Source organism: Lichenostomus cassidix, chromosome 2 (assembly GCF_008360975.1).
Source record: "Lichenostomus cassidix isolate B80296 chromosome 2, HeHo_3.0, whole genome shotgun sequence".
Classification (NCBI taxonomy): domain Eukaryota; kingdom Metazoa; phylum Chordata; class Aves; order Passeriformes; family Meliphagidae; genus Lichenostomus; species Lichenostomus cassidix.
In genome coordinates, this window is record NC_139482.1 from 131033577 (window position 1) to 131059761 (window position 26185).

The following is a 26185-nucleotide window of genomic DNA, read 5'->3' on the forward strand; positions in this document are numbered from 1 at the left end:
CCTTTCTGAAGGAAGAGCTTCAATAAAGGTATCTCTCCACATCCAAAGCTACAGCAAATGCTACCTTTTCTTCAGAACAGGCATCTGAAGGTTTTTTCTGCTTTTTAAACACCAAAATATTTAATCAAAGTCTCTATTCCTTAGCTCTGTTCAATTAGCTGTGCTCCCCTTCAGCAACTTTCAGAATACTGAGCCGCCAAACTTGGCAGGCAGGGCAAGGAGGGAAAAAATCAGGCTAAGCATGTACTATGCACAAAATGTTATTTTCAGCTCCATAAAAATCATACTAAGAAGCCATATATCAAGATTAAGTATCAGTTAAGGAAACTAAGCATCAGTTCCAGAGCAACAGCCAGGGCCAAGAAATTATTTTGTGAACCAAGTATCTCCACGCTGGCTGCTCCCAAGCTATTACCAGCCCAGTATGATTCGTCATCTCACATTTTATGGAGTTGGAGAAGCATTAACCAAATCATGCATGCTCTACAGTATAAGGTGGTAAAACATGAAACCAACTAATTCTCTCCACCTACAGTGCCATACCACTAAAGTCTCACAAAATGCCTTTATTTTTAAAACCCATCATCAGAAACACTTCATCCTTTCAGGAGCAGAAGGCAACAGTGAAACCTGCACAAGACCAGTAGCCTTGTTCTTGCTCTGAACATAATGCAAAGTATCTGCACTTTATCTTCCTTGCTGAAGGCATTAAGCAACAAGTTACTTTACTGGAAACAACAGCACACCAGAAGCCTGCTTCCAGACCTGCACTGCAATCTTTACTACATTATTTTATTACTACATTAATCTGAATTTCAGTGCTATTCTTGTAAGGAAGAGTTAGTATGAACAGCTTTATCACAATTCTATCAGAGGTTTCTATCCTAAATCATCACCCGTAGAATACAGTCAGAGTCATTTAGGATGGAAAAGACCTTCAAGATCATCAAGTCCAACCACGAACACTGCCAAGTCCACCATGTCCCCAAATACCACATCTACACAAATTAAAAACCTCCAGGGATGGTGACTCGACACTTCCCTGGGCCACCTGTTCCAATGCTTAACAAACCTTTTAGAGATGAAAATTTTCCTCATGTCCAATATAAACATACACATTCATTAAGGCAAAAGGGCCTGAGTGCTATGAAAGGGGATTACCAATTTTACCAAGACCAGTTTAACAAATCTGCTGGGGGGAGAAAAACCTCTTAGGAAGAAGGGATGCCCTTTATTTAATAAAAGAAAACAAAACAATTTCGTAACAGAGCAAAGACATTATCTAGCAATTCCAGTAAAACTTATTTTGACAATGTTAAACAGCTCTCTGAACACTTCTCTGCCTTCAGTCCCCACTGAGAATGAGCACAGACTTCTTCAGCCATACAAAACACAAGGTAAAACAGAACCAACAACTGAGAAAAGTGCTCCTGCACAGAACTGACCAACATGCTGAATCACTATCTAAAGCCCACCTACCTCAGATTGCATGACTTGCATAACTAGCAGAACAAACCTTTTTACATTTACGAAATTCACTGTAGTCTTTGTTAGTCACACACATATAAAAAGTTGCTTTCTACCTCACGAAGTTGTGGATAAACATGGAATCAATGCACTCATACAGATCACGCTAAGAACTTAAAGCAAGACAAATCATTAATTCAAGAATATGGAATCTTTCATCTGTTTACAGCTTTCTACCTTATAATGGAAAGCTCACATCCATTACCAGGCCTACTACCTTAATTCACACAGTATGGTAGCTCAGTCCAGCTTTTGCTCTTGTGTGAAACAATTTGCTTTCCAACTGCTATGGCAAGCTTTACATTATTTTTACTGGGAAGCCAGCAATTATTCTCTATTCTGTTTCAAAACCACTCATTCAGAGGGCAGCTCTTGAGCAATCCCACTCAAGGGGACAGTACACACAGGCATTGAGAGCAATGCCAACCCTGTATCTGTCTCCAATACGGAGGTTGAGAAATCACTTCCATTTGTTTTGTGAGCAACAAATGGAACAATTACAAGTAGTTTTTGCAGCAGCGTTAAGTTGCCATTTCAGCAGAAAAGGCTCCAAAAGGCAGAGAAATTAAATGCTAGACACAAAAGCAGAAAGTATGGCAACTCCAATTTTACGCAACTGTACAATTTTACTTGTAGTTATTTTTAAAGCAGTGTAGCTATTTTGCAAAGGTCCCTGATATTAGATACACAAAATGTTAACAAGGGGCTACATGTGGCAACAAGAGGTGCTCATTTTTTTCAGTTTTTGCTTGCAGCTCTTCTCCCCACAGACCAAGGAGTGAACTAAGCCATTAATTACACTATTGCATGTTTGCTTACATTTAGCTTCATTTGCTTTAGATGTTTATCTTTGCCAGTTTTAAAGTTCAAAGTAGGTTAAAAAAATCCCACACACAAGATGAAGGTTTTGATTACTCTGACAACTTATACCACAGACAGAGAGCTGTGAGTCCAAGGGAAAAAAGGAATTAAGACAGTTGTTTTACAACAGCCATGGAAATAGCCTGGTTAATAAAGCCATTTCAGCTTTACCAAAATTAAAACCAAACAAAAAACCTCCAAACAGGTCCTTAAATGGACTTGCTAGCTGCTAGCTTTGTTTCCAGTTTTCATGTAGGATTGCTTCCTTGCAGATGCATTCACATAGAATAATTATGCTTTATGAAATTTGACTTAAGCTTTGAAGAGGCAAATGCAACTGTATTTTCAAATGCTGTTTAACATTATGTAGTGTGTTTGCTAGTCACAGTCCCGACTGCACCATTTAAACATGCTAGATTCCTTGAATAAAATAACCTGAAAACTGTGGTTAATTTGTCATCTGTCAGAAAGTCATGTTAATTAGCACGCAAACAAAAAAAAAACCAACCCAACCAAACAAAAAAAACCCCAAAAACAACTAGGCAGGAGAAAGATTTAGCTCAGAAGGATGATGTACTGTAGAATTGTTTCTAAGTGACAGACACAGTCCCATGGCCAGGAAGAAAAAGGACAACTCAGAGTGCCAGGAAGATCAATCCTGTTATCTATATGCAAACTGTATGATACTCACTGTCAAGTTGTCTCTCAGTAACTGCATTATTAGCGTGCTGTCTTTGTATGACTCTTCACTTAATGTATCAAGTTCAGCAATTGCTTCATCAAAAGCCTAGTGTTATAAAAACAAACAACTCCATTAGCCATGTGACAAAAGGTTATGCAAATAATTTAGATGGAATTTCCCCCTTTTTGACTTACCGTTTTTGCAAGGGAACAGGCTTTCTCCGGGGAATTGAGAATCTCATAATAAAACACGGAGAAGTTCAGAGCCAGACCTAATCTGATGGGATGTGTTGGTTGCATCTCCTTTTTACTGATTTCAAAAGCTTCTTGATATGCCTGTTGTGATTGCTCCACTATCCCTTTGGGGAAAAAACAAACACAAACAAAACCCACAACAAATAAGTAATTCACACACTGTATCCAGACATACAATCAGGACTGTGCTCATGCTTGCATGAAAAAGCTATGTCAGGAGTGAACGCCTGTGAATGAGCACTTTACCTAACAAGTCACCATTTTATGAAGATTTTGTTAAACTACAGTTTCAAGTTATTAAAAAAGAAGGAAGTTCTTACTGACCAAATCACAGGTTTGAGTCTCTTCCTGACTCCCTGTGACTACTTTTATTTACAAATGTTTGCAGCAGTTTTGTAGCACTGAAGATAAAACCCACCATCTACATGAAAAAACCAAAGTTTTAACTACACACAGGTTTGATACAGCACCACAATTTCAATGTCTTTAAACACTGCAATGCATTAGAGATCCACATTTTAGTCAGAGCAAACACTGATGGCCCTTGCTTGTCATGCTGAACCCTTTCAGTAACAGTCATCTATGAATTTTCATTCAAACTGCTTAGCAAAGATAGTGTGGCATACCTCAACTCAAATTAAATATATATTTTTTAAAGCTTCCAACATAGCTCTTTTTCCAACGCAGATATGGAAAACATTTTACCTAAAGTTCTAGTACCTACAAACTTCAAAGGGAGAAAAATTCATAATTTGGCTCCTTTTTTAGAGATCAATCTCTTGTCACTCTTAATTGGATCAGTTGTACAAGTTAGAAACACTTGGCAGAAAACAGCAACTACAATGTGTATATAAAGACAAAAGAGCTCAACAGCTTCCCTTGTCACTGAAGGCACCTGTTAGGAGCAGGTTCTGCCTGCACAAGTCAGAGACCATGGCCCAACACAGCCCACAGGCTGCAGGGGCCTGGGAGGCGCTGGGCGCTGAGCACAAAGGAGCTCTTGTTCCTCAGCTCTACCAGCATCTGAGAAAAAGGTGGGCAGAAAGTCATTCAATTCAGAGGAAAAAGGACTCCAATCTTAACATTTCTGGAGCAAACCAGAAATGCATCCAGCATGATGTCTGCAAGAGCGCAGTCACATGTATTCAAAAATAAAGAAAGGAATTTTAAGCTAAGGACTCAAAAATACAGCAGTATTTAAGTAAGAAGTACTCTATGTCTGAAAACAACTGAATGCCTATACAATCACTATTTCTACTAGGATAGGATGTCTATACAATCACTATTTGTTCGCCTTTAGATATTCACAAAAATGGAACCATTATATGGTTCTCTTCCACGTGGAAGAGTGAGGACACTTACTGCACAGCTCATCAACACCATCCTCTCTACACTCATCACTAATATTGGAATGCTTCAGATCAGACAGCTGCCCCAATACCTTGAAAAGGACCAGAAGTTAGTACATTACAGTTGAAAAGAACTAGGTCTCCTGCAAGTTAAATTCAGAAATTCTGAGAAATGTTTAACTCTTCTCATAATGGAAAAGCCTTAAAAAATGGTGCTGTTTATGAAAGGCAAAACAAGCAGAATGAAAAACAAATAACTTCTGGGAATGAAGCTGAGCATTTTATTTTTTAGAAATTTTTAACATAATTTCAAAACAAAAAGTGTGGGTTTTTTCTCCTTATTTGAGACGTTACCTTCTGAGAAATTATTTGAAGCATTTCGTGCATAATTTGATATATTCTGTTAATTTTTAAATTAGTCACACAGTATAAAGAAGTCTTTAACCTTGAATTCTTCAGAAAGTGCAGCTCCAAAGTTCAAGGACAAAACAGAGTGTGGTACCTGCTTGACATTCCTGTCTGCTAGACTGCCATAAGAAAGCCCCAGCCGATAAAAAAAACAATGTTTATGAAGATAAAAATCCAGTTCCTAGTGTTGGGAACTTTAAATTGTTGCTGTATTTACTGCAAAAGGCTGGAAGAATAGTGTCCAACTCAACAGCCATTCTTTCTTAAACAATAATTATCAACTGCTTGTCTTCAAGGTCACAGGCAACATTCAGGAAGAGCCTGTGATGTGAAACACTGGAGGTGGGGGATAAATGGAAAAAAATGAAAACCCACCAAAAACTGCTCAGCCAGGAGACTGGGTTAAACAAAAATAAACTTTAAAACCTCTTTAAACAAAGATTTTCACAGTCTAATTTTAGAGTCTGTAACTTAATCCTCAACAGAAAAAGAAACTTTGGGACTCACAATATTGTATCTCCTATGCATGTGAAGAGAGATCACTAAAATTACCAAAGTAAAATATGGTAACTCTCAGTAACAGATCTAAAGCACTGCTAACACATACAATTCTGCAGTCACCAAGACTGGGTCAGTTTGCATGCAGTAAACATCAGAAATTAAATCAAGCCTTACACACTAAATATTAGGATCTTTATCTAACTCTCTATTATCAAGCACGCTGGGGTAACTGGGCTTCACCATGTAATGTAGATATAACACACATGCCACTAAGGCAGACACATCTATCCCCTTGAAATAATGCCACTTCTGTTTCACATCTATGCCAAACTCCAGCTAGTCTCTGAAGTCCCACAAGCCTCGTTCTGTGCCATACTGGGAAGTTTATTATCTTGAGAGCAGCACAAGGCCCAGAGGCTGCAGGGAACAGGGCAGGGTGGTGCCAAGCACAGCTGCACAGCTCAGCACAGCTCAGCATAGCTCAGCACAGCTCAGCACTGCCCACACCCCCGAGGGTCCCACAGCCTGGGTTCACACTGCCCACACATCCCGGATTCCTGCAGGCTGAGGGCAGCCCGAGGGAGTCTGAGATAGCAGGCTGGCTCTGTGCTGAAGTGTGCTGCTCCTCAGGGCACACTGCCAGCAGCACTCAAGCCTGGCACTGTTTGCAGGGAGATGGATCTCAGCTGATGTATTGCTCTGAACTGAAGGTGACTGCATGGAGGCAGCAATGCTGTTAGGGTGTCTCCAGCTACAGCAGGTAAGGCACCCAAAATGTTAAGTACCTCATATTACCTTTTCTAACTAAATTTAGGTGAAAGCAACTTACCTGCAATTGTGACAAGCTGCTTCTATGAAAATATAAGAAACTCGAGGAAATAGAAGACATTTGGACATTGAACTACCATGGTTACAGAAGAAATCTTCCTAACAGTAAGATTAATTTTATCAATACTTTTCTACAGGTTGTTTCTAGTCTCTTTGCTACTGAACCTATGCAGATTTCTTATGTTCTGTAGAAAGGCAAGAATAAGCCTTCGGAAAACTGCAAGATTACAAAGAGGTAAAACCCCCAACATTCAGCCAGAAAGAAATGCATAAACCTGTACTTCAGTGTTGAACCAGGTGCATGCATGTTTCAGATTGAGAAGATTTCAAGATTTTGTGACTCAACGCCTGTTTTGTGCTTCCATCGGTATGTACATGGAAATTTTTGTAACTCATTTGAAAACCAACAACCTATGATTTTCCTTCAGAAAACAGAAAGCCTATTAATAAAGAAATTTACATCCAAATCAGAATTGTTCTAAAATTAGAGCTGTGCCACTGCCCCACCAAAAGCAATCTAACTGGACAATGTTTATCCACCAGCTAACATACAATACCTTTCTTGTCATCTCCAGCAGCAACCTCAGCCAAGTAACGGTAGTAGTCTCCTTTCATTTTCAAATAGAAAACTTTACTTTCTGCTTGCGAAGCATTAGGGATCAAGAACTTTTCCAACAGAGACTAAAAGGGAAACAAAGAACACAGTGTTTTGAACATACATACTTTTACAGCATGCTAAACCAACAATTCAATTATATTTACGTTTATTTCAAAGTCAAGACAGCTTCACATTTTGCTTATTTTCTTCACAACCTACATAACATAGTCAGCTAGAGAACGTGTTCTGGATTCCAATTCTAGATATAAAAGGAATGCTGCATTGTGTCACTTGATGGGGAGAAGGAGACTGTGTCAACTCATCATCAATTCAGCAGATGAGTTTTGTATGACTGAAGGATGGCATTCTATAAGCCACTGTACAGAACCCTGGCAAAAATAAGATAGTCCAAAGACTCTGGGCAGAGGGTACACCACAGAAGAAAGCCTGCATCCACAAAATAAAATAGAAGGATTTGATATATCAGCTGCCAAACCAGAGACCCAATTATTTTACATACACAGGCAATAAATAAGCTTCCTTAGCCCAGTTCCCATTAACTTGAATGCTCTACTGGCATCACCAGCAAGAAACCACAAGGATTCTTGCATTTCCAGACAGCTAACAACCTGACATTCAGCTCTGTAGCACCTCTATTTGACTTTATGTGCTGCCCTAACAGGTGTTTCCTCTATCTTCGAATGCAAAGGTAGCTCTCTGGAGTCACTCCACCAAATCCTCCCTGTGGGCTGACAGTTAAGACCAGGTTTTTCTAGATTATTCTGACTGCTTGTTAACATAGCGAGTTCCAAGCTGAGGCAGTCAGTGAGAGTCAGCAGTTAGCAAGAGTTCTATTATGATGAAAAGAAAAAAATCACTAGCTCTAACACGTTTAGTCAAATTAAGGTACAAGCTTGTCAAACTTTATGATATTGAGTGCTTGAAGTCAGACTTTAAAAGAAAAGCCAGTTATTTAAAAGTCAAAAATGGTACAGCACTCCTGAGTAGTCAGAATTTAGTCAAACCTGTTACATATACTTGGTGAAGGCTATGCTGAAAATAATTTTGTAAAAGAGGTTTTAGTACAAATTTTTGGTCATCTTTTTTCCCCCCCTGTAAATTAGATGACTGACATTTCACTTTTGCTTCACTTTTTTTAGCTTGTATTCCCAATGATGCCACAGAAATGGACAAACTAATTTAGTTCCAGCTTACAGAATGATGGCTGCTTTACAGTACTTTCCTCTCAAGGGTATCCAGCAGGTTAAATGAACGTCTTACAGGACATATTCCTGGGACATGGATATGGCAGGCTGCAACTGCTGCACTGAGGCATGGGTACCTGTGGTACCTGCTCTGCTTAACAGACCAACTATTAAGCTACAGAAAACTGTAATTCACAGAAAGAGCAAAAAAAGCAAGTCTGGTCTTGGTTTTTTTTTTTGTCACTTTTTTCTTTAATCGAAGTACTGCTAATTCATTTATATGAATAATGAGTATCTATCAGTAGACTCATACTTGCATGGAACTCCTCAAAATGAAGTGACCCATCACAGCATCTCTCTCATAATTTCTATCTCAGCAGACAGATAATAAAAAAATCAGGGTGATAGAAATCAAAGTCAGAAAAGGTTCAGCTATGCCTGTGCTACAATGAGATAAAGACCCATAAGTGGACTTTCTTTAACAACTTCAACACAGTGGATTTATTCAATTATCTTTTGTATTAGGCCTTTTCAGTACTATGGGGGTTGATATATAACTTCATTTCATAACCACGCAGGGAGACACTGAAAAATACTGCATGTCCTTGCTCCCATCCAAATGACAGCAGAGACAATTCTTTGGCAACAGAAGGAACGCAAGACAAGCCAGTCAGCAGCAGAAGTATTTTTTTGGAGATGGTCAAATGGGCTGTCGAGCTGCCTCATGCCAAAGGACCCTTCTGAAGATGTCCCACTATGCCAGGAGAAGGGTTCAGAGCCAGTTCTGACCCTTCTGAAGATGTCCCACTATGCCAGGAGAAGGGTTCAGAGCCAGTTCTGTCCCAGTGAGGCTGGGATGTAGCAGGAAACCAGCAGGTTTATGGGTCACACACCTCAGCTCTCTCTAACAACTTACACACTCTGTCCTCACCATTAGAGAGCTTCAAGGTTTGTAGATAGGACATTTTCATGAATGCCAAGAGACTCCAAGTTCAGTGACAACTGAAGGGTACCAGCTACTGAGAACAAGGCTCCTTATTAGTTTTTCTCTGTGACACTTCAATTAAACTAGGTGTGTCAGTCTACACCTACCCTTCTAGCACCATGGGGAGCTGTCCTCCTTCTGCATTCTCCATTAATTGGCCAGACCAAAATATTTTCAATGATTCCAGAAACAGAAATTATTTTTCATCTGTATAGAAGGTCATTTGATTAAAATGTTCAGCTCTACTCACTCCCACAGCAGCAACCAAGCTCCAAGATTTAAACTTCACTTAAATCACAATGAGGTAAAGTTGTTTGCAAACTGAATGGATGAATTGCACCAGTAGACAGGTAAGAGGAAAGACTAATTGCCTTCTTACACAGGCTGATACTAGCAGGGCAACAGGAGCATGAACACTCTAAATCTTGTACTGCAGAAAGTTCTAAAGCCATGTCGAATTTCAAAGACTAATGAACAGAGAAAATCCCTTTGAACAGCTGTTCATAGAATATAGCCACTGCAAAGAGACTCCAACTCAAACTGCACTGGGAGCTTGCTCATATTTGGATGAAAGAGTCTATTCTATACAAACAACACGTAGGACTGGTAGGCAACATATCTTTGAAAGAATTCTATTTATGCCAAGTACTTCGTAAACAGCAACAATAAACCTGAAAGCAGATGAACATTTAAAAGCTAGCATGTGAAATGACAAAGGAGATATCTACCCTATTATTTATTTAGTCTTATAAATTCAGTTTCTTCTGTTTGTATTAGTACATTTATTTCAGGATCTATATTCTTTTACTGGCATGAGTAAAACACAGACCACTCTTTAAAGTTAGCCTGAAGATTCAGGGTACACTGATTTATCTTTAAGAGAGACTGTGAATGCACACCCTGCATGGAGGTGGTGTGGCTACAGAAAGCCAGACAGGTAAGATGAATAAAACTACTAACCTTCTGAAGTTCAATTACAGAAGACAGCAGAACCAAAATCATAACAAATCTAACAATCTGTTATCTGCCAACACATCAGCTTATGAGGAATACTGTTTATCTTGTGGATTTTTTTAATAGCTGTAACTGCAAAGCTTCTCTGGAGGATATAATATTTCCACAAGGAGGAATATCTTGATATTTAAGACCTATTAGGTTGTTTGTCCAAAGCTTCAGCAGTACCAGCAATATGTCCACCTTCTCTCTCCTTTATTAATTGATAGGGCAGTGTTTATCAGTATAGAGCTGATAACCATACAGGCCACTGAAGTGGTAGCAGCTAGTTCCAAGACTGGATCAGTAAGTGATCTGAATTTACTAAGTTTGTGTGATCTGCATCACTGCAATACACACAATGCCCTGACAACTACAGTCCATACAGCACATGTATATTACAGTTACATTACATGTAATTAAGCTCTCATACTTGCTCATGATGTTCCCGCTATCATGCAAAACTCCCATCCAATTTTGATGTATACCAATACTTGATCAGTTAATTACAGTGTCTTGATCAGCATCTGGTAGGAACAGTTTTTCAAACAAAACTAAATGACCACTCCCTGTGCTTGAAACTCCCCAAGGACATAGCAGTAATTGTCAAAGCTTTTAATTTGACTGCAAAATTCTAACTGCTGTGAAACAAACCATACCACTGTGGTCAACTAGGGAGATGCAGCAGCATTTTAGAGCACTTTTCAGCCCAAACCTGTAACAGCCTGTACAAGTGCTTCTAGCACTTTTTGTAAGTCTTTTCAGAAAGATTTAATTACTTTTTTTTTTTTAATTTAAGGATTTACTAAATCTCAATATCAACTCTTACAAATATGCTGGCCATTCAAAGACCTGGCTAACACTTCACACCTGCAATTCTGGTTATGACTAAGTCAACAGCCTTCTGGTTCTCTGGACTGGCAAACAAACACATTCAAACTCAGGAGATGTCAGCTGTGCTCACACAGACCATTGGTAAGATTTGCTATGTTCCCTCACCACCAACAATTATGTACTAGAGAAGTCTTTGTCTCCAAAGACAAAACTGAAGCTGTCTTTTAATGCTCAGTTTTGCCTTGCTACTTTCTAGTTCAGTGCTTATTTCCCTTTATTAAAGGCTTGGTCTCAGTACATGTTATTGCCTAGAAATTGTAGATAATTATTAATGCACTAGAGACGATTGCATCAAGAGATCAATTTTCTATTTATATATTTCCCTCCTGACAAACAGGAGAGTAAGAACAGTCACCAGATTCTAGGAAAATATTGTAGAAAATTAGTGGAAAATACATAGCTAAAGTACTGAGAACAAGAAACTTTGTTTTTAAATATAAAAAAATTAATTATTAAAGTATCTAATTTAGTAAAAACACTAGAACTATTGGAGAAATACAAAGATATTACTCTTGCACAAAAGAACCAAGGTGCAGAATGACAAAAGTCCAAAAGAAGACACAGATAAACATTAGGTAGTTTAAATAATTTTTTCAGTTTTTCTCTGAGATAACAAAGCAGGCTTTTTGTTTTCATTAAGTATAGAAGGACACCTGGCAATAGTTATGGCATTTTGTTCAATTTTAAGAATAAATTACACAGGAGTATTAGCTGAACATTAACTCACCTGTCACCCATTTATGGTATATGACTTAGGGATGAAGATGACACGGAAGAACTTCTGATTTTTAAGTTCATGAAAGACATTAAAGAAACTGTATCTTTTTTTAAGCTCAGCCTGAAACCAATTTCATATTTAGTGGCAACAGCCTGGTATGTTCATGATGTAAGCAGCATTCCACTATCTCTGTCCAAGACGTTAGAAGAGCACAAGAGGGATCACACTGGCTGACAGGACTCCTCTGTCTACTAACCTCTCTGCAACACTGCCCAAAACAGGATGCTACTAGAAAAACACATGAACAAACTAAGAAAGTGTCATGCTTCTCTCAGCCTCCATCAATGCCCAGGGACTTCCTGATCCAGATGTGGTTTCTCTGAAAGTAATAACCTTTAACAGGCTTCTGGTCCACATTCTACACATTGTTCAAATTCCCATTACATCAAAATAACCTTAATACCCACAATGCACCAGAGAATAAGCTGCCTACTTCCACATGAGAGAGTGTTACTTTTGTCTTTAATCTTCTCAGTTTTATTAAAAAAAGAAAAAAAGTTTAGTTTAAAAAAGCACTGGCACTCAAGTCTGCACTTGTTTTAGAAGACTATTAGAAACCTGAAGTAATTTGAAGACTTTCAGTTCCACTTCCAAGCAGGAATCAAATGTCCATTTCACTTTCACAGCATGCAGGTAGCTATTTACCTTGTTCTCTACAAAGGAGGAAGGTGAGCAGAGGAGTAAGGAAAGAAAAGTAAGGAAGATGTCATAGATATGGAGAAGAGAAGCATCAAGCTGAAGCACTGTGTTAGAACAAGCAATAAAACTACAGTCTATTGAATCTCAAGATTTGCCTTTCCAGATGCATCAAGGTACACTTACCAACTGTAACCCAGAGTACCAAGCTGCTCCTGTGTCCAAGGGCAACAACCCTTCCTTTGTGACAAGAGACACAAAACTGCCCAGATTACCATTACAAAGATGACTTGCTGCTTTTTGACAACCTGCACGGCTGTGCCCGTGTTTTTGAAAGAATTACACATATACAGCATCAGATATATTGAGGCAGACATCCAAATTACTGACTTGGATCAGTGTTTTCAGGTTCACTCTTTGTGGAAAGAGCTGCATGTACCTGGTTGCAAGTGGAATCCATTAACCAACCAGCACAGTAACTATAGCATGCTTTCATTACAATATTCTATTTTGATGACAAAGTTACTCAAGTAGGCCAGCTGTACTGGACAAGTTCAAGACACGTATGGTTCCCATAAATAGCTAGCAAGTGATTTTCCATGACTGTTTTTCCACACAAGAATTAGGAAAGTTATGAGGTATAAAACAACACATATAATTAGCTGCACTGTACAAACTGGCACGCTCACTACAAAGGGTTTAATTAAACCATTTGTGGCCAGTCATTTTATTTACACACATCCATCTGAACTGTTGGAAGAAAGTGACAAGTATTTGCCTTTTTAAAAGGAGTATTTTTAGACAATCCCTTCCCAAAACCCTGTTTTGAGACACGCTTACTATGCTGCCCCTGATTACAGCTCTGTCCAGAGTTTGGGATTAATGGCTCTGCCAACTGCTGTCTCATGGGTGACCTCCAACCCTTCTGGGGGAATACCAAAAGGACTGTTATCAGCATTCTACTCCAGCCAAAAGTGAAGCTACAGTTTAAAGTTAGCTACAGAATTCTCTCTACTTCTTTGCTCACTAGAACAGGAATATGAGAAAAGCTGTCAGTATCAGTGGCTGCTGAGGCACTGCAGATCTCTGCTGAAACATCTGCTGAAGAAGGAAACGAGCCTGTTGCCTGTCCTCAGTACCAGTTATTCTTTCTTCCCATCAAATTGGCTGCCCACAGAACCAACAGCACAAGTTTGAGAAAGGTGACAAGGCTGGCTGGAAGAGATGAGGTGAGACGCATGACCCTCAGCAAGGGAGGAATTCAGAATTTTGGTCTAAGAGCCTTCAGGGGGCAGGGAAGAATCTGATGGTAGAGTAATTTGCAGCATTTATGCAACAGTGGGAGATGTGACATGCATAGGGACATGTGGAATCGGTAAGAGCAGGAGAAAAGTACACTTGATTAACAGTTTTGCTGTAGTCAATCTGATGAAGATCTAGAAAGGAAAGGAATGAAGGAAATGAAATCTGAGTAGAAAGAGCGCAACTGAAAAAAGGATCTAAGAGGACTAATGGACAGAAAAGTATCCCATATGAAAGAAAGAATGGCAAGACATCTCAGTTTATACATAAAAATACTACTAAAATAGTCTAAATATATTTTCTTAGAGAAGAGAACAAAAGCAGCATCACATACGGGCAGGTGAAGGAAACATGGAAAAAGTAGGATGCCCTGAAAAATCATCTTCATGCTGAGACATATGCTGGGAGATACATACAAGCCAGTAACAAGTATGTGTATGCACAAAAATGCTTACAGGGTGCTTGGCACAGACACACCACTGGTCAGCAAAAAAAGGACAGCACCTGATGCAGTGAGGAGCAGCATGCCAGCTCACTCTTTTACAGCCATACATGTAAGCTCCCTTTGCAGATCTGCCTTCCTCAACTTAGACTACCATGTCCTTTACTAGATACTTTCTTCTACTATTTTGCTTTCCAATTAGTATTTATGGCAAGAGAGGCAAGTGTGCTTCATATCAGGATACACTCTTTTGAGATTATTCAAAAGACTCAGGCATTTCACGGCAATCATTACTGGTTTTACCAAAGCCTGCATAACAAACATGATGGTGAAGGAACCAAATTCTTAAGAACAGGCAAAAATACCTCTCCAGTTTGGTAACCCACTCTGAGGAAACTCATATGAAAGGCAGCAGCTGTAAAGACACTTAATAGAAAAATATCAGGATTAAAGTCTTGGATTTTTTGAGGCATTGCTGTAGTTATTAGTAAACAGTTTCCACTGAGGATCAGTCAATATGCAATTTTTCCTGGGTCATTTTTTTCATCATCACCTCATTAAACTGCTTCTTGAGCACTGGGGACTTGCATGAAAATGAAATGGCACCAAATGCATCAACTGTTATTCTTTTCAGAACATCCTCTAAGAAAACCTGAGATAACAAAACACTGAAACCAACTGAGGTGGGTGAGAAGTTCTGCTCAGGAGGTAGGTCTCAGCTACAGCTATTGTGGCTGTACTCCAAACCAGAATAACCAAACTGTTTTAAGACTCTACAGTTTTGGTCTCTGAAGCTGTACTAATAAAATGCTCCATAAATATGATGTAACACTTTTTATCCTTGTTCAGAAATAGAAGCAGGAGTCATTTATCTTTAGCAGCTTGCACTCTGAGCAGATTTGAGACCTCCTGAACCAGAATATGGATCACTAGGAGTTCACTATAGCACAGTGTTAGTAAAAACATTTTATTAGGAAAAATGTCATTTTAGCAATGTAAACCTATTCTGCACTAGGAGAAAATGACAGTTACAAGATTAGATTACCTTTGTTAAACCTTTTGTAACATAATCACAAAGGGTAACATCTAGAAAAAAACCCACCACCACCAAAAACCAACCTACAACTTTGCCTCATTTGAACTACCTTTTACAACAACAGAATCAAGTAGGTTGGAAAAAACCTCTGAGATCATTGAGTCCAACAGATTATATCTGATAAAAAATTTAAGAATTTACTGTTGGTCTCAGCAGAACATGACTTACTATTACTTCTCACTTGAAGAGGCATTTCCAATCTTCTGTCAGATTTCAAGAAAAATAATCCACTGCACAAGAGCTGACATCCAGTAAAAAAAAAAAAACTGGTCTAAGAAATAATCACAATCTTAATTCTCTTCAATCAACTTTAATAGCACAAGCTTTCTCACACTATTTCAACTACTACCTGAATGGACAATCAGCTTCAAGAGCCAGGAGGTGGTATCTGTCCACAGCAAAGAACAAGTGAAGTGTTTGAGAACCTGTTTCAGAAACGCATTTCTGTCACGTGCATGGTAATGAGACAGAAGTTTCCAGATAAAACCAGAGATAGTGCAGTATTTGTTCATGCAAGTGTGCAGAGATAATGCACTAACACTGCTCACAGTCTACATTTTATGTTTCTACCACTTACAGCTTTCACAGGCACAAGGAGCTGATACATTAAAAATGCAGTGTTTCTGCTCTTAGACTTAGAAGCAACCAGCCAGTGAAACAAATACACTTAGCAGCTTTACAAAATTCCAAGTACAGACAATGAAGTTCTTCCTTGAACAGCACAAAGAAGATGAGGATTTATCTGTCACAGGTGACTAAACTGATCAACTTACTGTATTTTGCTGTTCAGAACTGCGTATCAGCAGTAGGTACATAAAGTACTTGAATAATGAAGGTTGCTGTCAAATAAAGCAAGTTGTCACTTGGATGCTTTAGAACAGTATAAGCACTCTGTACCTTTTTACTGTAAATCAAAGCCAATTATTAAACATTAATGCCAAATGAAATTAATACAGTGGGCTAGTGGTTATAATAAAGCTTTCTTCTACTTCCAATAAATGCAAGAGGATGTAGATACATATACATATGGGTATATACATGTTTAAATACAGTTAATATAAGAAGTAACTGCATTTATGCAGAGCACCTTAGCTGATTCTATGATAAATGGGAACGTTAAACACACATGTCAACATTATGGATGCCCTTCTTGCTGAGATTAGAATAAATTAAAAACAATGCAAGTAATCTCAAACTGATCCATGAATGATGTTTTAATCATCAAAGATTCAACAGTTTTCCAACAGTCTAATTGCTTAAAAAAGGTAAAGGAGATTACTCTAGCTTAGGCACTGTTGCACTGCAGGAAAGACAAAAAAAAAGCTAACAAAAACCAAACCAACAACCCAACCCAAACTAAAAAAACAGCAGCCAAAAAAAAAAAAACAACCCAAAAAACAAACCCCAAACACAAAACAAAAAAAACTCTGAAAGGGTGTAGCTACAATCAGGGAAGTGAAATAACGAGGTTGATGCAAATTGCCTCTGCTTCCTACCTTCAATATATATGAGCAATTATACCAACCAAACACTTACTGAAAAAGACAGACTTGGAGAGTAAATCAAAAGCTTAAATTATAACCACCCTTGTAAGTCAGCAAACCCTGGCTATATTTTGCTCTGCAATATACAAAAGTTCATTCAGACAAGCATTTGTGAACCAGAGTACTCGCATATTTTCACATATGCCACTAACACATTACCAATTACCATCTTTTAGTGCAAATTTTAACAACTTGAGATGACATCTTGAGTTCTGTGTCCAGGTTTGAGCTCCACAGCCCAAGAAAGACACAGATCTACTGAAAGGACTATGGGGCTGGAGCACATGAGGCACAAGGCAAGGCTGAGAGAGATGGGTTTCTCCAGCATGAAGATGACCAGCAGATCTTACTGCTGTGTACAGATGCCTAGAGAAGATGGAGTCAGACACTTCCTTGATGTCTACAGTGACATGACAAGAGGCAGCAAACAAGCTGGAACATGAGAAGCTCTGATTACACACAAGTATTATTTCTTTAACAATAAAAGTGAACAAATATTAAGACAAGCTGCCCAGAGAAGCTGTGGAATCTCTTTGCTTAAAGGTAATAAAAATTTGACTGACAAGGCCTTGAGCAAAGTGATCAAACCAGATCTGTTCTGAGCAGAGTTGAACATAATGATCTCCCTTCCAACCTCAATTATTTTGGGCACCTAACTCCTACATTCAACACACTAACCACCCCTTTTTGTGACTGACATTTTTGCCAATAGAAGTTTCTACAAATGCCTTCCCTTTTTTTTCTGAAAAAAATGACACAGATCTCAAAGACAAAGTGCAGTAAAAAAATAAAAAGTTAAGCAAGCCTGAAGGAGTCACAGAACTGAAGGTAATGAGTTTCAGTCAGAACACTGAATTTTCTGTTAGTATCAGATATCATCATAGCAAGAAGGTTGTATGGTATCAGTGTACAGGTTAGCTGTGCACTTTAACCATCAGGAGAACACACTGCACATACAATGGCTGAGTTCTAAAAAGACAATTCACACATATGCATGTGAAAAAAAACCCATATGGCTTCTTGTAGGAGAGATGACTAAATTTCCTAACCCTGTCATTAAGAATTATTAGACAGGTTTTACAGAAGTTAACATAGTAACCTATTAGGTATTTGCAGGCAACTAGAAAATAGTTCCACAGTAATCTGAGAGTGATGGCAATCAGCATTAATTCTGTGGTATGTTCTTTAAAAAGCTATTTAGATGCATTCTAATGGAATTACACTCCCTTCCTCCAGTGAACTGCAGCCCCATGACAGGTGACTTAAACATTCTACTCGCCCTGTCAACAACATACATAAAATAGAAATGTAAACCTAAAGTCACTAATCTGAGATGTAACTGGACCTTCTGTTCTCACAATTACCACTTCTAAAAAGTGAAGCATCCCTAACAAGTGCAAAGAGATCTCAAGAGTACGAGCACACAAGAAGTACCATTTTACGCTTCTGAGCATGAAATTCAGAATAATGTAGTGAAGAAAGCAAACAATTCATCTTATTGCAAGGTCCTGAACAGCATTAACCTGCAGCTCTTCTGGCAGGAAAGGAGTGGGGGAGAAGTGCTGAGTAGCACCCATGTGCAACAGTAACTCCAAAAAACTGAAGGGCAGCCAAGGTTTGCGGAAGTTCTCCAGACCTTAACAACTAAAAGGGCAAAGAAATAGTGAAAGGGTGCTTGGGCACTGCCAGAGAAGAGATTTACACTTAGGGTATTTCTGTGGTGGACCTTGGAGGGGGGAGCAATATCACCCAGAAGATGGCATGGGGCAAGAACATGGGAACTGTCACATACTGTGCACTCAGAGGAACACATGCAGGGACTGCTGCAGTATGTGTCAATCTAGGCAAGAGAGTGCAACTGTGTGCAATCACATTCATACTAACGTGAAGACAGCCAGTCATGTTTTCAAGTATTAGTTTACATTTAGCTCATGTCAGAGACTACCTGAAAGCTACCAGAGCTTCTGAGAACTTCTAACATGCAAGCAGTGCAGGATGTTAGCTGTTCAAAGACCTCTGCATTCTTCTCTGTACTTCAGAACCCTCGTTAGCTGTAAAATTCAGCTTACTACAGATTTAATTTGAATCACTTCAGTTACAGCTGTTTTCTACTAACGGCAAAAAGCTGTTTAAAGAAAATCCACACCTGTTATATTAACTTTTTATTATGGAAGTGACAAATAAAAGATGATTATAGATCATTATACTGGTACTTTAGAGATAACCTCCTTTCTACTATAAAAACTGTAACAGGACGTGAAGCACACAGCTAACATGAGGAAAAGTACTTAACTAAAAGCTTAATTTCTTGTATCAATTTGAAATTTCTGAGGCTGGAGATTTTCTGTAATACTCAAGTACTTTTCAGATGCTCAAGTATGGCAATGTACTTCCTTAAACACAGCATCACACATACTATATTACTATTGAAGAATTTGGAAATTCAGTCTTTCTTGCCATAGTGCAAGGAACTTGTACTTCCCTCAATGTGTCACAATTATTTGACGTTTACCAGCACTACCAGACCAACTCCAAATTAGAGCTGGTTATATTACACTTTAACATACTTAAATGCATACCTGACAGAACTGGTGCTGGAACAATATATTTTAGGTGTCTGTTCTTTGTACAGCAGCACTCTGATGCTGCAGCAAACAAGACGATGAGCTCAACTCTTTGCAGAGTTGTAGAGGCACTCCACAGCAGGTTGAAAAGATTCATGAAGTGGCAAGGATGCAGATGCTGTCTTTTCCCATTACCAGGTCAGTGTAAAGGAGAAAAATAAACATTCAGACCTGACCACATAACCATTAAAACTTTTACCATTGGGCTCAATAGGGATGAAGCAAGAAAAAAGTTCATCGTTAATTGCTCCTATTCTCTCTGTAAATTAGTAGAAGAGATGGAAACAATGCCCAGGCAGAGTTTAGTATTCTTGGTATCTACATGATTAGATGTGTCGTCCAGTACACTAGAGATTTGATTCCAACAAATGAGGGAAGAGAGCGGGAAGCTGCAGAAGAACAAGCTCTGGCCACACTCTTCTAGTCACAATCACATTCTCTAAATTGCTTTCCTCCCTTCAACACTGAAGTTAGGACAGCAGTCATGCTCAGCTGTGATGTAACACCCCTGGGCATTAAACATTACTTAAAGAGACCAGCACACAGCTGAAGACACAGCAACAGCACAAACAGAGCCACAGCCTCAACAGAAGATACAAAAGTTGCTGAGCTCCTTTTTCACTCTAATTGCTTTTCACTTCTGTGAACAGTTATAGACTAGATTATGCTGCATAAAATTACAGAGATCTTCTGAAACAAACCCCAAAAATTAAACCCAAACCCTAGTTCTACAGTTGCCCGTAGCATTGTGCAGACTCTTGTTCGTAATAAACAACTAAATGTTACCACAGCTCTTTTTTTCTCTGTTAAAGCAAAGTGGATGTCAGCCATGTTTCTAGGCGAGTTAGAATGTACATGAATAGGATACTTTAAGAAAGAAAACAAGAATGTTTTTAAATATAAATCTAATTGTTCAATGTAATTGGCAACATCAAAGGTAGCATGTATTTTGAAAGTATTTTTAAATCCTATCCTTTGAATACACAAGTTTTTATTTTTTTCTTTTTAAAATGAAGTCTAAAAAAGTAGTTTTATTACTGCTAATCACTGCCTAAGGTATTGTTTCTTCTGGACAGTAATTTTTCCTTAACATATTAAGAAAAATTGGACTGGCAATGTTAAAAATTAGTCTGTCATTAGCTTCTTAAAAATAGTAACATGTCAAAGAACAATAACTTCTTTGAATATGTCTCATTAACACAAGGAGAAATTCAAGTCCATTTTGAGATTCAGAAGATTTAACAAGATTCTCCACCCATACTCCTCCCTTCCCAGGCACTCTAGCTGTTGCAGCAAACTCAGAAGCTGGGTTTTGTTTTAGTTTTCATATTTAGCATGCACAATAAAAGCTAGTTTCACCTTAACCTGGTGAGGTAGTTTCACCTTAACCTTAACCTTTATCACAAAAAAATTAACTGCAAACACTAAATTCTTCTAAGGTTTCTAAGCCCATATTTAATTAAAATTATTTCTTAAACCAAAACATAGCTTACAAAAGAATTTCAGATCACTCTAAACTGGAAGCATCCACACCCCCTCAGGACTTCCCCATTAATAAAATAATTAAAGAAATAACAACCAATTAAAATGCCAGATTGGATCCTCATTTCCTTGGCTTGAATAGATGAGACACCACTTTACAACACAAGTAATAGTAAATCAGTTCTTTCCTGATTTGCCACTACTTTTTCCACTACTTTTTCACAGTGGAAGTTCAAGAGTTATCCTTACACAAGATAAAAGGCACATGGGTGTGTTACAATACCATGGCGGCCAGCCTGAACTGGAAGCCAAGACTCAGTTATCCATGCTGACTCTTACACACCCTTGGAGAACCAGTCTTCTAGAAGCTTTCATTACCCATAGCATTTAGTTATCTCACACATCAAGTAAAATTTATGCTACTCATTGATCTTTATTTTAATTTGATACCAGATCTTCAGGCACAAACATAGCTATTTAACACTTCCCTCGTATCACATATCATTCTGTCACCTGCAGGTGATCTCTCATCACATATGGGATGACACACCAGCAGGGTCCACAGTGCAGTGGACAACTCCTGCTGACAGTAACCTCAGCCTCACAAGTGGTCGCAGGACTGAACAGCTGCTCCTCGTGTGCTCACTCAAGCACCACAGGCGTGTGCAGTTGAAAAAACCTGACAATCTAGAATAAGCATTTGGAAGAGGTTTGGATTTCATACACCAGCCCCCTAATGAAAATACAGGGCTGCTTGCTGGGTACATGCACATTTTAACGTAACTACAAATCTCAGAAAATGCCTAACTTGAACACCCTTTTAGTTTGCTACAAAAAAAATTTAATTTACAGAGGGTATCAAAGCATTTCTACTGCCTCTTCCTGCAGGCAATTTTCTGCACGGCTGAGTCATAACTAACATTACATCATCTTACCCAGGGAGGGGCACAATTTCCGTAGAGTAAGAACTACCTCTTACAACTACAGCAGCATATTAAAGTTGCAGAAATCAAAGCCATCTAGGATACAAATACTGCATATTAATGGGGAAGGGTATTGAGGGAGGAGGAACCCCCAAACTAAACCTTTATCCAGTTCAGTCTCAGAGAAATATGCTGGCCTTTTGTAACCATTACTTTACATACAATGATGTTTCTACATGTCTCCAAATTTATTAGCATTCATAACTCTAATTTGTATATAAATAATCAGCACATTAGAAGAAAAAAAAAATCAGACATTTTTTAAACCTTGATCTTCAGAAATAGCATAGGAGACCACAGCTTTACTGACATACTAGAAATAGTCCCAGAGGACCCAGCACCATTTACTCTGCAACTCTAAGTAAAAATGGATCAACAGTTTCATTATTTCTCACCAGCACATCATTGCAGATGTCTCTTAGCTCAGTCTCAATTTTCTCTCTGTATTCTCGAGCCATCTGCTGTTTTTTCTCAGCGCCTTCCGTCTTTTGTTCAATACTTGAGACGACTCTCCAAGATGACCTACGGGCTCCTACAACATTTTTATAGGCAACAGAGAGAAGATTCCTCTCTTCGTTGGACAACTCAGCTCCTTGCTCAGTCACAGATTTCATGCAACTTGCCATGTCATCATATCTTTCAGCCTGCTCAGCCAGTTTGGCCTTCTGCACCAGCTCATTTTTATCCATGCTGATATTTCTAAAGAGGAAAAATAGTGAGGCATTATTCAGACATTGATCAAGGACAAAGATGTTTTAACTTCATATGCAGAGCAACCTGTATTCTTTAAGTAGTTTGGAACTGTAAGAGGTACAGCTGAAATGCAGAACACACGGCATACTAGCAGCACTTGGCGCTCAAACACGTGGACACATGGATTGAAGAGTTAGAGCCACTGCTTCCTCCTGAAGAACCTTTAAAAGTATGTTATTTTAGTAAACACAAACAAAAGCATCCAAAGGTGAACTGAAAACAATCCTAACTCTTTGCCACCACTCTCTCATAAGGCTACCATTATCAGTGTAACAAAATTGACAAAGAAAATATCCAGTAGTAAGCTTTTCACAGCAGACAACCAAATAAAGGCTGGACAAACAATACCAAGTAGCATTCTAAGCCTTAACAGAATCATACACTTACATGCAGAAGTACTTCACATAGAGATCTGCAAATCAAATCCCACAATGGATGTTAAAAAGCCAGAATACAACAAATATCTAAATGTCACACTGTACACCTTTCCCCAATGCTAACTCCCTTTCCCAGAATGGGAATCCCCACTATGGGATGTTCTGTGTCAGGTACTGCTGCTCTGCCCAAGAGGCTGTGCTTTCAGAGACAAAAGAAAATTTTACTCCTTAAAAATATTACTTCAACATCAGTATTTCAAATAGCACGACCTGGCTGAGATGCTTCATAATCTGTGTCTTATCAGCACTTAAAAGAAATAAAGCTCTACTGAGCAGAGGTATTGAGAAATTTCTTTTGGTACAGGAGAAAAAAATACTCATCCCTCACCTCCAATCCTTCTGTGTATCCTAACTTGACAATTTTGAGGAACAGGAAATGTGCTTTGGGGATACACTACCCTTTAAAGGTTGACAAGACTATTACAGAATGATACAATTTTGGTCATGAATGCTTTATATATTTTTGTATGTTCCACGCATCCCAACCGAGCACCTTCATTTTTAACCACTAAGACTTTTGTCATTTCATGTGACCTTAGGAGAAACAATGCCAGGGCTACGTTCCGTCTTTGGGAATAAATTAAGCACCTTTTAACGTTCCAGGTGACTGCAAGTTTTAATAGCTCCTGTCCCCAACAGAGGGGCACAAGCCCGGCATTTGTCTGCAAACGCGCGGTGAAGAACTCGCCCGCACCGCGCACGGCGGGGTTAAGGAGCCATTTTAAAGCAAGCTTTTGGCGATGGTTATTTACCGCTCGGCGTGACCGGGGCAAGCGTGGTCAGAACGCCCGCCCCGCTGCCAGTCCCCGGGGCACCGCAGGCTGCCGCGGCAGCATCCCCGGGCGGCAGCATCCTCGGGCGGGCGGGCCGCCCGCCGCCCCCGCGGGCTGGGCGCTGCCGCGGCTCCGGCACGGCGAGCGCGGTGACAGCAGAAAATGGAGCGGCCCGGGGGCGGGCGGAGCGGAGGGCGGGGCGGGCGGGCGGCCCCGGGGCTCTGCGGCCGCCCCTCCCTTCCTCCCTCCCTCCCTCCCGCGCCGCGCCCGCCGCGGGGACACCGAGCGCCGCGCCCGCCGCCTTTGTCACGGCGGGTGGGCGCCGGAGCCCGGCCCGCCCCGCTCCCGCTCCCCTCCGCCCAGCGCCCCCGGGGGAGGATGCCGCGTCCCCGCCCCGGACGAGGGAAAGCCCACGGGCCCATCCCCGGGGAACTCGGCGCGGGGGAGGGGGAGCTGCGGAGGAGGAGCCCCCTCCGGTCCCAGGGGAACCGCCGCTCCCGCACGGACCCCTCGGCCGGGGCGGGGAGGATGGGCGGAGGAGGGGGGGCCTGGGCGGCGAAGCGGGGGGGCGAACTGGGCGGAGGGAGGGAAGCGAGCGCGGCCGAGGGGCGGCCGCCGCAGCGACTCTTCCGCGCCCGGGCAGCGCTCCCGGCGGGAGACCACACCCGGCAGCGCCCGCCGCCCGCGCCCCGGCCCCCGCCCGCCAGCGGCGGCGCTCCTCTCCCCGGGGGCGCGGGGTCGCCCTCACCTGCCGCCCCCTCCGCCGGCTCTTCCCCCTTTTTCCCTCCTAACCCCGGCGGAGAAGGGCCCCCGCCGCCCCGCGCAGCGGCCCCCGCGCCCCGCTCCCTCCCCGCGGAGCCGCTCCGGGGGGAGCGGGGCGGGCTGGGCGCTGCCCGCCGGCCGCCCCGCTCATTGCTCCCGTCCCGCCGTGTAAGGGGGGGCCGGTCCCGGGCGGCGGCCCCGTTACCTGTGCGCGGCGGGCGGGCGGGCGGGCGCGGGTGCGTCGGTGCGGGCGGGCGGCCGGCGCGGACTGTGCGGCTCTGGCGCTCGCGGCGCTGCAGCCTCGCTCCCTCCCTCCCTCTCCCGGCGCCGCGCACGGGGCGTCTCCGCCAATCACCGCGCGGGCCGCGCGCCGCCCGTGACGTCAAGCGGCGCCATGGCAACGGCGCGCGAGGGCGCGCGCGAGCCTCCCCCCTCCGCTCCCCCACCCCGCGGACACGCCCAGAGCCGGCGGCGGCCCCGCCCGCGAGCGCGCGCCCGCACCCCTCCGCCCCCACCCGCCGAGCCGGGCGGGGGCCGCGGACCCCGGGGGCGCCGCGGGTTCGGGGCCGCGCCCCGCCCCTCCCGCAGCACCGGCCCCGGCCCGCCGGGGAGACCTCCGCACCCGCCCGCGGGCGGCCGAGCGGAGCCCGCGCCTGCGGCACGGAGTGGGGGCGGCAGCACCGCCTCCTCGTGCGGCCGCGGGGTGTGCGCGGGTGTCACCGCCGCCCCCGGCGCAGCCCGGGCGGGCTTTCCCGGCTTTGTGTCGCCTGAGCACCCAGTGTCCCCGGTAACCCCCGCCGAGCGCCCAGGGTCCGGGGGCATCGGGACTGTCCGGCACACGCGCGGCTGCCGGGAAGCTCCGAATCGACCCGCGCCCCGGGAGCCTCATCCTGCACCGGGAACGCGACACGTGCTGTGGGTTGAAAACCAGATCCAGAAGAGGATAGGAGCCCGGGGATGGCGGCAGGGCCCTGGGAGACCCTCCCGGGACTGGCGGGTGGGCGCGCAGCGGCTCTGCGGGCGCACTGACGGTCCCTTTGGGAGCCTCTCCCTTGGAAAGGCAAGCGGGCATTTCGGACAGCACCACCCAAACCTTGATGAGAACGTGCTGACAGGAGTAGGGAGAGTATTAATAAACACTGATGATGCTGGAGATGGTTTTTCATTTCCGGGGGGGCGGGGGGAAAGTGTTTCCTAAAGGTGTTGCAAGTCGGCATTCACATGTCCCTTTTCTGGACAGCGTGCCCCAGCTTGAATCCCTGTCTCTAGTATGCAGTGTCCCGACCTCTCCTCCTTTCTCCTGGGCTCTGGGATCAGCACTGTCTCACAGGACTAGAAATAAAATGGAGAATAGTAAGATGGAGAAAGCACCTCGATATGGTTTTTGCAAAGGGCCAGGTAGTCTAAAGGCTGTCTTCTAGAGTCCTGCTGTGTCTGGCAGTGCCACGGGACAGGAGCATCTCCATGACGGGACGGGGATTCCCTGGG

General features: G+C 42.0%; 1 protein-coding gene across 1 annotated transcript in view; it reads right to left on the reverse strand.

Moving 5' to 3' along the window:
• Positions 1 to 25051, reverse strand: part of YWHAZ (tyrosine 3-monooxygenase/tryptophan 5-monooxygenase activation protein zeta) — a 26477-nt gene extending 1426 nt beyond the window's left edge. The window contains exons 1-5 of the mRNA XM_085053327.1: positions 24903 to 25051; positions 22368 to 22671; positions 6968 to 7091; positions 3265 to 3428; positions 3080 to 3175 (exon numbers count right to left, since the gene is read on the reverse strand). Coding sequence (XP_084909453.1) covers positions 3080 to 3175; positions 3265 to 3428; positions 6968 to 7091; positions 22368 to 22661 — 678 coding nt within the window. The 5' untranslated portion in view covers positions 22662 to 22671; positions 24903 to 25051. The remainder of the gene's footprint in view (positions 1 to 3079; positions 3176 to 3264; positions 3429 to 6967; positions 7092 to 22367; positions 22672 to 24902) is intronic.
• Positions 25052 to 26185: the final 1134 nt, after the last annotated feature.